Below are 12477 nucleotides of genomic sequence, written 5' to 3'. Positions count from 1 at the left end.
GCTCTTATAAGTCTAGCCAAGTTCTACCCTTATTTCCACAATTAGCACCTACTGTCCCTGTCCAAGAGGGTCACAGATGGAACCTTCAGGAAGAATTTACGGTTACCCATCCAATCGTCCAGACTGCGTTTGGAGAGGGACAATGAGGTACTCTTCTTGACATGAAGTGGGGGTTTGTTCCAAAGGTGTGGCAACCTCTGGGAGACAAATCTCTCCCTTCAGCAGGTTCTATTAATGTCACATATCAGGTTAAGGTCTTTAGAGTGAGTAACCTGCGTACCATTTGACTTGTGGATATGCAGCATTTCCTATAAAGCAGGGTCAGAGATTGCCTTACATGCAAGGCAGAGATTGCCTTCGAGTAGTCTGTATGAAAAAGAATAAAGTAACCGTGATTTCAGATGATCCACACAAGACAGATGCCAAACACCTTGAATTTTCCTTGTGAGGAACTTTTGTGGTCTCTCCAATTGCTGCAGGTGCCTGGAAAGGTACATACCAAAAGGGGAGTTGTAAACAATTACTGGCCTGATGAGGGAAGAGTACAGGGAGGTTATAACATCTTTTTTCTGGAGGCAATGCCCTTACTTATGAGAGGAGCAACACAGAATGCCCTTCTTACCACTGTGGAGACATGGTGATCAAAGGTAAGGCTGCTGTCAACCTGTGTGCCCAGGTATCTCACCACTAAGTGCATACTTAGGGTGTTGTTATTGATGTGGTAGTTAGGAACATTGCTCTTACTGACAGGGATGATAATACATTTTTTTGCATTGAGTTTAAGGCCATGACTTTGGCATCAATCATTTGCTTGTGCAAGACCCTCTTGTATGATGTTGACATCATTTGGAATCATCAGCAGTCACAGACCTTTTTGCTTGTACTTTGGAAAAATAGATTCCAAACAGTAGAGGTTCCAGGATTGATCACTGTGAAACACCACTGGTTACAGGTTTGCTGTTGGAGGTAGATTCCCCTATTTTGACTATATGTGTTCTAGCAGTGAGCCAGTCAGTGACCCATCTAATGAGGCTGATACCTAGCTGGATGAGTTTGTCAGTGATGCCTGAGTGAGGAACAATATCAAAAGCCTTGGCTAAGTCTAGGTAGGCTGTATGCAGAGATTTCCCCTTGTCCAGGGCTTTGGTGACTGTCTCAAAGTTCACCAGGTTTAACAGGCATGATCTCCCTTTGACAAATCCAAACAGAGTAGGGTCAACTGTTTGGAGATTCCCTATATCTTTGTTGATAAAGGTCTTTTTTAATTTCTCCAAATCTGTTGGGTTTCTAATACCATGACGGGAATGGACCCCATTCCTAAGTCAAAGTACAATTAAAATACATGTATCGTTTCAATCTCTGATGTCAGCCAAAAGTGATCTTTGCAGCACCCGCAATGTGCCCAGTAATGACTCCTGCAGTTCATATGGAGTTACATGGATAAGGTCCATGATGATTCGTTCCATGGCCCTGCAAATAAGGCTGGTCAGGCTAATGGGTTTAGAGTTCCCAGGGTCAGTGGAAGCACCGCCTTTGTGCAAGGGAATAAGGGTGGCAGTTTTCCAATATCCAGGTGGGACGGAGCCAGTGCTCAGACCATGATTGAAAAGAATACCAATGGTGTTGCTAATTCTTGTTGGAGCCCATGTAGGACCCAGCCTGGGATGTTATCAGATCCCAAAGATACTGTATTTTTGGCCTGCTCTTTAGAGATACAAGGTAGGGGACAGGTGTTAGGGATGTCATCAGGTATGTGAGGCGGGGACAGGGGAGTGACGTTTTCACAGAACTTGTTGGCCAAAAGGTTAGCTATGTCCACAGGCTCAGTATATGTGGTATCATTAACTATCATTTTGGCACAAATCTGGGCCTTTCCTTTTAGGTTAAAGATATAACACAGAACGTCTTATAGTTGTCCTTAGTTGAGGAAGCCAATTTGGATTCGTAATTTGCTTATGGAAGACTCCACATGAAGTTTTATTTACTTATTTAAGCTGAGGAGGGAGTGGTTCCAGTTTAAGTACTGCTCCCTCTTACTCTTGGACAGCAATTTCTTCCTCTTGTTGTAACGCCTGTTAATGGCAGTTGTCCACCAGGCAGGTCTACTCTTCTTTGAGGAGTTTGTTTTGGTCCTATCAGGTTCAGCAAAGTCAATGCAGTAATACAAGTGTTTGTAAAAAGCATTGGTGTAGAACTCGGAATAGTTCCAGCTGAGGGGGGAGGTGCAGTGAAGCTATTTATACCATCCCGTAAGAGGTTATAATCTGCTTTGGAGCAGTTTTTTTTTTTTTTTACTTTGGTTGCTGATGGGGGGTGGGGGGTGGGGGGTCAGGTGCAATAGTTACTTTGAATGAAACTGATCTGTAGTCAGATCTCACCAGGGAAGAACTCACAGTGGGGATGCTACAGTGGTACCCCATATTAGTAAGCACCAGATCCAGGATGTTGGCACCCCTTGTGGGGGTGTCTACCAGCTGGTCCAAGACACTGGAGTTAACGAAGTCATGGACCCTTTGGGCAAGTGAGTTTGCACACAAGTAATTTACCCCATCCATGGATGGGTAGTTAAAGTCGCCCAAAACCATGCTGTTCAGCTGTATCTTGATAGACTCAAGTAGATCCAAATAGGCAGAGTGGGTGTCCTGATTCATGGATGGGGTCCTGTAGCTGGCAATGACTTGAATAGGTGTCCTACCAACAGTTAATTGCATCTGTAAGTATCTACAGGGAATCATACTGTTTAACCAATCTGGAGGTGTATTTATCCTTAATGAATATTGATACACTGCCTCCTTTAGTTTTCATGCCCTCAGTTTGTGGTCTGAACGTGTGGAAGGAGGTGTAGCCCTGTATGGCTGGGTGCTCTCCACAGCCTGAGCCAGGTCTCCGTGACTGCACAAATGCCTGCGTCTTCAAAGGTGAGGAGTGCTTCTAGTGAGTGCAGCTTCATGTTACGACTCCTAGTGTTTATCAGCATAACCTTGAGGTTGTTTTTAGATGGAGTTTTTAGGTTGGGAATTTTGTCCTTGAGACACTGCCTAAAAAAAACACTATGGGGGTGGCAAGAGCCTTAGCCAGTAGTCGAAATCACAGGGGTGACAGATGAGTACCATCTCTGGCAAAGTATCGAGGTCTATCAGCCATATCATTCCAGGCTGACAAATACTGGATCCCCTTAGAATGACACCTGAAAATTAAGCCAATTATTGAAGTCAATCTTATTCTCTTTGTAGTGAGGCATCATCCTAGGTGAAGGTAAAATGCTGCTTAAGGCTACGGACATACCAGCCCTAGACACATAATCGAAGAGCTCAGTCATGTCTCTCTTCATATAGTCCAGAGAAGTAAGTCTCAAGTCATTCACACCGACATGGACCATAACCCAGTAATAACAGTACCCGTTGCTGAGAGACTTGCATGCATGTGTGATATGGCGGATCCTAGCATCTGAAAGCTAATCATGACCATTTCCTTATCCAGCCTGGTGCGAGGGACATGTGTGTGTCTCACGATGGAATGACCCAAGACTAATATCTTTGGTTTTCTGTTTTGCCTTAAGGGCTGGTGCGTGAACTATTACACGTACTGTGCTCTGCAGAGGAAGAATTATGTGTACCATGCTTGTGTTTCGGAGGTCTCTGGTGTTTAGGTATGTTTCTGCTGAAAACTCTCACATATGTAGGAGGTATGTATGATGTCGGTTTGGGTGGAGTAGGAGGTGAGGTGTGCATGTTGACAACCCACTCATTGTCATATGTACAGACTGGTGTGTGAGAGAGCATGGATTCAAGGTTCCTAATATACAGTTGCATCTCTCACATGTTGAGTTTGTGTGGACCAAGAGTAGAGGGGTTGGTGAACATGAGGCAGTTGCTACACTGCCTCAGGATGCCCATGTCGACCAAGCTGGCTGAAAAAACTGTGGGGAAACTGTCTGTCCATAGTGTTAGGTAAATTTATATAGTCAGGAAAAGAGGTCACACATAGGAATGACAAGTGGGTGACAGGTGTATTGGTACCTCTGAGGCTAGGCTTAGTGTTCCACCTGGCAAAGCAGGGTTGCGAAAAACCTCTGGAGGACCACAAACAAAGTACTAAAGGGAAATTTAACAAGTAAAACATTTGCATTTATAACCATCAACAGTAACCACAGCTATGCGGCAGTGCACAAAGGTGTGCTACAAGCAACAACTGCAAACACTGGGCTTAAATAAAGCAAGAAATAACCCTTTAAACTCAAACTAGCCAATAAGGATACTCTCTCTGAGCTCTAGTCCAATCACCTTCGACTAGATAGGACCTAGACAGCACTCTCCTCCCACAATGGTTGCAGAAGGTCCTTCACCAACAAAGATGGCTTAAATTTGATGCCCAGAAGTTACAAAATAGACCTAGAAACAGCAAACCTGGAACAGGGCTATGCTACAGCTGAACTAGTACAGTATACAGCAAAAAGTGGCAAAAACAAGTTCAGACTATTAAACCAGACAGAACAATGCAAATACAAATTAAAAGTGCAATATAACAGCAAACAGAAGCACTTATAGTTAGTTGGAAGCAATGGATGCCTCGGATCTTTCAGTATCTCAGTGATGAGCTGGTTGTAATGTTCAAGGGATACCAAACAGTCTAGATTCAGCAAGTCCGAATCTGGCCTATGCTATAAAATGCAGAAGTACTAGAAATTCAAAGTGCATAAAAATCACAGTCACAACAGCAAAAAACAGTTTAAATAAAGCAGCAATTCACCAGCAATTCCCAGCTTGGAAGGGTTTAGGCCACACTCTCCCGCCACAAGAGTCTAGACCACATAATGTTAAGGAGAAATGAGGTTTGTCGGAAGGAAAATGATCAATGTATGCAATGCTGGAGTAAATGAATATTGTTAAAAAGAAATATATGCAGGCTGGAGTACATGAATATTGTTAAAAAGAAATATATGCAGGCTGGAGTAAATGAATATTGTTAAAAAGAAATATATGCACACCACATTACAGTAACGGAAACTGTTGTGGTTTATTTCCTTTTGTATTAAAGGATATAAACCCATGTTACAGCTTCAATGGGATAATTTAATAAACATACTAAAAACAACTCTTGAATTGTTGAGCATTCTTTGGACTTGCTGGGCACTACTGAAAATGTGTAGCCTGTTTTGTATCAACAGTTTGCCCTCATACATATGACAAAAGGGAAGATACCCCTTAATGTGACATGTACACTTGCCTTTAATCAATGTAAGAGAATGCGGTGTTCAGAACCTGCACTGGCCTCACCAGATTTCAATACGCCCTAATGCAGAGATAAATCTAGGGGCAGTTTTATCCTGTATCTTTGGTTCTAACTTCTTTGGTGAGAATTTGCATTGGTTACAGATAATGCCCCACCTGTTATGACTGACTTTAACTGGCATTTGTTTACCGGAAAAGCCCAACTAAGTAGTGGCCTTATTCAGCTGAGTACTGGGAGAGAAGCTTCATTAGGCAGACATCACTGGCATGGTTTCATTTCAGTCCATTTTACTTACGAGCAAAGGTTCCATTATTCAGACGTCCTTGAAATCATTTGCAAACAATTTCAATTAAAAATAACAGTCACAAGGGTTGTATATAAATGTTTTGTTTTTAATACAGAAAGGTATACGCACTACAATATCATCAGAGTGCACAGACTGTCAGGTTTTATATAAGAATATTTGTTACAATAAACATTTACTCAACATCTAGGACGTAGGAAGATGACGGGTTAGAAAAGACCACAGAAAGGAAGAAGGGGGAGGCACAAGGAAACAAGAGAGTGTAGTTGCAATAATAGCACATTAACTTTTGTGCAGCATAAAGTTATGGCAGGAATTCCTATAGGTATACCAGTACTAGTTTAACCAGGGTGGTGCAGGTGCACAGCCATTTATCACATGCTTCAGCTGGCATTTAAAGTCTTTCAGGTTGCAGATGGCCCTTAAGTGGAGTTGATGGTATTCCAGCTATTAGCAATTCAGTGCGAATGCAGGGAGTATCCTGACTTTTTCTCGGCTTTAGTCATGGCATCAATGATTTGTCAACAGAGTGTAGAGGTCTCTTAACATAAGGATGAATGATGGAGAGAAGACACAGGAATTTTTCAGGGTTGTGAAGTGGTTTGAAGGTTGTAACTACCTGAGTACAGCAGAGAATTATCTAGTTTGAACCAATTTCCTTACAGCCTTTTAAATTCAGTGATACTCGGAGCAGGTTAAGATCAGATGGTCTGTCCAGAATTCACATGAAACTTCTAGCTTCCAGCTGGAGAGGGGGGCACTGCATGACAGTTCTTACCAAAACAGTATATAAAATGATATAAAATAAAGTAAAGAGGGCTATTTATTTATTTATTGGCATTTGTTTACTGGGATAGTCCACTGGGCCACATAGAGCCCATTTTCAGTGGAGGCCCAGAGAGAAAAGCTCCATGAGTAAGATTTGTACAATACAATACAACAGACTAGATTCTAAGTGGTACATTTAAGTTAAGCAAAGTGTGCAAGATTTGCTTGACTGTAGACAATTAATGTATATCGAATTATTGCTTTAAAATTATGTAAATATTGTGTAAAAAGGCAGTAACCAGAAGTGTTGCTTTAATTAGCCGTATCATTGTGTTTTAGGCAGTCAGACTTTCTGCATGGTTCAGTTAATACAGTTAATTATATAATTAAAGTACATATTTATTTAAACATTTGTTTACCAGTAAAGTCCGACTTGGAATACAGCCAATTTTCAGTGGAGGCCCAGAGAGAAACACTCCAGATGCATGTCTTTGTAACATGGGAGTAAACCGGAGCACCCAGAGGAAACCCACATGAATGCAGGGAGGACATGCAGACTCCACACAGAAGGCACCCCAGACGAGAATTGAACTGGAGAACCTCCTGCTGTGAGGCGACAACGCCACTGCTGCACCACTGCACCAACGTATCAGACAGCCCTAACAATTCAGAGTGAAGCTGGCCTCTTATAGACATTGGGTAATGCACTGCAATAAGAACTGCTGTGAATTGTACCTAACGAAACCTAGACAGCTAACTATAAAGGAACGCTGAGATGGGAGAGTCAAAAAGAAGTATTTTATGTGCTGTGGGCATTAATTCCTGTCCTAGAAGGGAATTACAGAACTTTGTGTGAAAGGCTCTGTGCTCTTTTGTCTGTGGGCCTCTAAGGCTTAAAACAAACAAAAAACAAAGAAGAGAGAGAATATATTCCTTATATGTTCTTCCTCTAGTTGCCATCATAGAAAATTATTTCATTTGGTTGATTGTTAACCTGTACTAATGACTTCTGTTTGGCTCTATAATAAAATTGAGTTCATTATGGATTTTAGTGCATTAATATACCACAGTATCCATCAAAATATATATATATATATATATATATATATATATATATATATATATATATATATCCATATACACACACACACACACACACACGCATATATATATGTATATATATCTACATATCTATATTTTACATATATATATATATATATATATATATATATATATATATAAATAGCTACATATCTAGATATATATATATATATATATATATGTATATATAATCTACATACATAACACATAAATACACACACAGGCACACGTATATATCACCCATCACCTTATTAAGTCATCTCCCACTGTGTTGTGAATGTAGCACACAGAGATACAGACACACACACACGTATATATCACCCATCACCTTATTAAGTCATCTCCCACTGCGTTGTGCATGTAGCGCACACAGACACACACACGTATATATCACCAATCAGCTTATTAAGTAATCTCCAACTGCATTGTGAATGTAGCACGCACACACACACACGTATATATCACCAATCACCTTATTAAGTCATCTCCCATTGCGTTGTGAATGTAGCGCACACACACACACACACACACACACACACACACACACACACACACACACACACACACACACACACACACACACACGTATATATCACCAATCACCTTATTAAGTCATCTCCCACTGCATTGTGAATGTAGCACACTCCCTTATTCCCACCACTCCTGAGATGGTACACTGCTTGACAGAAATGTAACAAGTCATCCATTAGGCCCCTGAAGGGGCGCAGTGTGCTGTAAATGCAATGTCACACATAGCCCACCCCTCAGGATCCACACTGTGCTGAGAAGGTGTCCCAGCTGGTTCAACTCACCATCTTACTGTTGATTTCATGGAAGTGGATCTCGCACACCTTCTCCACAATATCTTCATTTTCGAAGGTGACAAACCCAAAACCTAAAAAACACAACAGCAGCAAATTTTAAAATAAAAACATACATTGCCAACAATCATCTTATTACTTAAAATGTAACATTTTGTTGACCTAATGACCAAACTCCACATCAGCAAGCAACACAGTCCCACAAAAAATTAAGAACGAACATTCCCCAAATAGCTTTAGTCTCGTCTTATTTAATCAGCATGCTGATGTACAGTGGGCTTAACCTGCCACTTCTTCTACCAGATGCTTCCATTCCAGTTAATACAGGGTCCCTACACACTTTGTTTAGTGATTCAGTGCCTAGCAAGAAACACTTAGAGGGCATGGTACAGAGACAACAGAAGAACTCAAAACAAAGCAAGTAACAAATTATAACTAATATACTTCAACACAATATGCAGCACAAACTGTGGGGCAGATCACAGAAGAATAACTAAAAAAGATTTCATTAATAAAGCATGATGCAACAGATACTGCCAAGTAATCAGAAAGGCAGCACTACTCTGAAGCCATGGCAAGGACGGGCTAGGTTAAGATCCAGCTGAAACTGGAATGTGAACCCTAATCCACTTCTGTACCAGGACAGGAAGGTACAGTAGGAATTGGGAACCTTAACAGGCTATGATAAGAAACATTTTAATTATTACCAACTTGCACTGGACTCCTGTTTGCAGCTATGTCATCTAAGGTTTGAGAAACTCTCCAATACAGAGGAGTAAGTTTATAAGCTGTTAACAAGCTGCTTCCTGTAGTCCAGGGTTTGATCCTCTCAACCTCAATTTGCCTCCCGTGCGACTCTGATGCAGGTCACTTATGTAGGCAGTGCTCCTGGACTGATTTGGAAAAAAGCTCCATCTAGGTCAAAGCTCTATTCCAGTTGTTGTGTTGTTGTCTTTCGGCTTTTCCTGGTGAGGGGTCGCCACAGCGGAACTCAGGTCCGCTAATGATTGGCAGTAGATTTTCACGAACACCGAGTTGCCAGCTCGACGTTCAACCTTCAACAAAGGCACGCCCATTTACGCATGTCTTTCGAACGCCCACCCAACCATGGGTAGGACATGCAGACTCCACACAGAAGGCCCTCCCCGCACTCCAGCCGAGAATCGAACAGGAGAACCTCTTGCTGTGAGGCAACAACGCTACCGCTGCACAAACACAAATAAATACTTAAGGCAGGGCAGCAAAGAATATGTACCAGTACTATCAGCAAGCCAGTTACTGTAAATGAAGAATATGGCCTCATGCTGTCAGATGGCCAACTGGCATAATAACGAAAATACCCCAGGTTGTCAGACAGCCGCAGATTAATGCAGGAAGAGGTTTCAGATTCTCACAAAGCCACACAAGGTAACGAAGGAAGATGACCCAGGATGCCATCCAACATCAAAAGCCAGTGAAAAATGAAGCTAACAGGCTGTAGAGAACAATAAAATAAGAGGTCTCTAGACTGATGGAGGGTCACACAGATGACTAAAGACAAGACACCAGGCCATCGGACAGCCACAAGGGAATGAAGGATAAGGAACCCCATTTGTGAGACAGAGAAATGAAGGTGTGCAGCCCCAGGCTATCAGCCAGTGTCCCAGGTAAAGAAGGATGAGCTGTCATGTTGGATGAGGGCCACAAATGCGAACAAAGGATAAAGTCCTAGAGGTCGGTCACAGCAACACAAGGTAATGAATGAAAAGGCCATGGGCTGTAGGACAGAGAGCAAGGAACGACCAGCTCAAGCTCTGTCAGAATACTACACAAGGGAATGAAGAGCAAGGCCTCAGACTGCTGGACGATTACAAAAAGAGTAATTAAGGATGAGACCCCAGGCTGTCGCACAGCCACAAAGGTGATGAAGAAAGAGGCTCCAGGCTGTCAGACAGGCACATTGGGGAACAAAGGATGAGGGTCCAGGCTGTCAGACAGGCACATTGGGGAACAAAGGATGAGGCTCCAGGCTGTCAGACAGGCACATTGGGGAACAAAGGATGAGGCTCCAGGCTGTCAGACAGGCACATTGGGGAACAAAGGATGAGGCTCCAGGCTGTTGAACAGTTGCGCATAGTAATAAAGGATGAGGCCCAAGGCTAATGGACAGCCACAAGTGCAATGAAGAATGAAAGCCCCAGACTGTCAGACAGCCAGATAGAGTAATGAATGATGAGGCCCTGGGTTCTGGGAGAGCCACAAGGAGCTATTAAAATAAAGCCCAAAGCTGTAGGACAGTCATACAGGCTATGGAAGGATGAGACCCCAAGCTTTTGCACAGCCATACAGAGTAACAAAGGAAAGAGGCTGCAGGCTATGGGAAAGACACACACATGGTAACTGAGATGAAGCCCCAGGCATTTGGACAGCCTTAAAGGGTAATGATGGATGAGGTCCCAGGCTGCTGCATAACCACACAGGTAGCAAAGAATGAAGCTCAAGGCTGTTGGACAGCCACACAAGGTAATGAAAGATGAGGCTCAAGGCTAATGGACAGCCACACAAGGTAAGGAAAGATGAGGCTCAAGGCTAATGGACAGCCACACAAGGTAAGGAAAGATGAGGCTCAAGGCTAATGGACAGCCACACAAGGTAAGGAAAGGTGAGGCTCAAGGCTAATGGACAGCCACACAAGGTAATGAAAGATGAGGGTCAAGGCTAATGGACAGCCACACAAGGTAAGGAAAGATGAGGCTCAAGGCTAATGGACAGCCACACAAGGTAATTAAGTACGAGGCTTCGGGGTCCAGGTTGCTGAAAAGCCACAAAGGAGAATTAAGGCTGTGATTCCAAGTTGTGGGAGACCCACATAGAAGGATGAAGATCTAGGCCATCATCCAACTAGGCTGGTAAAGCAAAAGGACTGAGACAGCCAGATAGACATGAAAAAGATGTGGCTCCACACCGTCAGATATGCAACAAGAAAAGGGATGGCTGTTGCCGCACAATCTCAGGCATGCAGCAGAAAAAGCAAAAGATGTGACCCCATGCCATGAGACATCCAGCAAGGAAAATGAAGGACGTGACCCCATGCCATGAGACATCCGGCAAGGAAAATGAAGGATGTGACCCCATGCCATGAGACATCCAGCAAGGAAAATGAAGGACGTGACCCCATGCCATGAGACATCCAGCAAGGAAAATGAAGGACGTGACCCCATGCCATGAGACATCCAGCAAGGAAAATGAAGGACGTGACCCCATGCCATGAGACATCCGGCAAGGAAAATGAAGGACGTGACCCCATGCCATGAGACATCCGGCAAGGAAAATGAAGGATGTGACCCCATGCCATGAGACATCCGGCAAGGAAAATGAAGGATGTGACCCCATGCCATGAGACATCCGGCAAGGAAAATGAAGGATGTGACCCCATGCCATGAGACATCCGGCAAGGAAAATGAAGGATGTGACCCCATGCCATGAGACATCCGGCAAGGAAAATGAAGGATGTGACCCCATGCCATGAGACATCCGGCAAGGAAAATGAAGGATGTGACCCCATGCCATGAGACATCCAGCAAGGAAAATGAAGGATGTGACCCCATGCCATGAGACATCCAGCAAGGAAAATGAAGGATGTGACCCCATGCCATGAGACATCCAGCAAGGAAAATGAAGGATGTGACCCCATGCCATGAGACATCCAGCAAGGAAAATGAAGGATGTGACCCCATGCCATGAGACATCCAGCAAGGAAAATGAAGGATGTGACCCCATGCCATGAGACATCCAGCAAGGAAAATGAAGGATGTGACCCCATGCCATGAGACATCCAGCAAGGAAAATGAAGGATGTGACCCCATGCCATGAGACATCCAGCAAGGAAAATGAAGGATGTGACCCCATGCCATGAGACATCCAGCAAGGAAAATGAAGGATGTGACCCCATGCCATGAGACATCCAGCAAGGAAAATGAAGGATGTGACCCCATGCCATGAGACATCCAGCAAGGAAAATGAAGGATGTGACCCCATGCCATCAGACATCCAGCAAGGAAAATGAAGGATGTGACCCCTTGCCATGAGACATCCAGCAAGGAAAATGAAGGATGTGACCCCATGCCATCAGACATCCAGCAAGGAAAATGAAGGATGTGACCCCATGCCATGAGACATCCAGCAAGGAAAATGAAGGATGTGACCCCATGCCATCAGACATCCAGCAAGGAAAATGAAGGATGTGACCCCATGCCATCAGACATCCAGCAA

The 12477-nt window shown here is 43.4% G+C and overlaps 1 protein-coding gene across 8 annotated transcripts in view; it reads right to left on the bottom strand.

The window, feature by feature from the left end:
- MSI1 (musashi RNA binding protein 1) overlaps positions 1-12477 on the bottom strand; it is a 755253-nt gene that overhangs the window by 228234 nt on the left and 514542 nt on the right. For all 8 annotated transcript variants that reach the window (XM_044068892.1, XM_044068894.1, XM_044068889.1 and 5 more), the window contains exon 8: positions 8218-8300. In XM_044068892.1, the coding sequence (XP_043924827.1) occupies positions 8218-8300 (83 nt within the window). The remainder of the gene's footprint in view (positions 1-8217; positions 8301-12477) is intronic.

Source organism: Protopterus annectens, chromosome 4.part0 (assembly GCF_019279795.1).
Source record: "Protopterus annectens isolate FY-2018-M chromosome 4.part0, PAN1.0, whole genome shotgun sequence".
Taxonomy (NCBI): domain Eukaryota; kingdom Metazoa; phylum Chordata; order Ceratodontiformes; family Protopteridae; genus Protopterus; species Protopterus annectens.
This window is presented reverse-complemented; position numbering and strand designations above follow the sequence as displayed.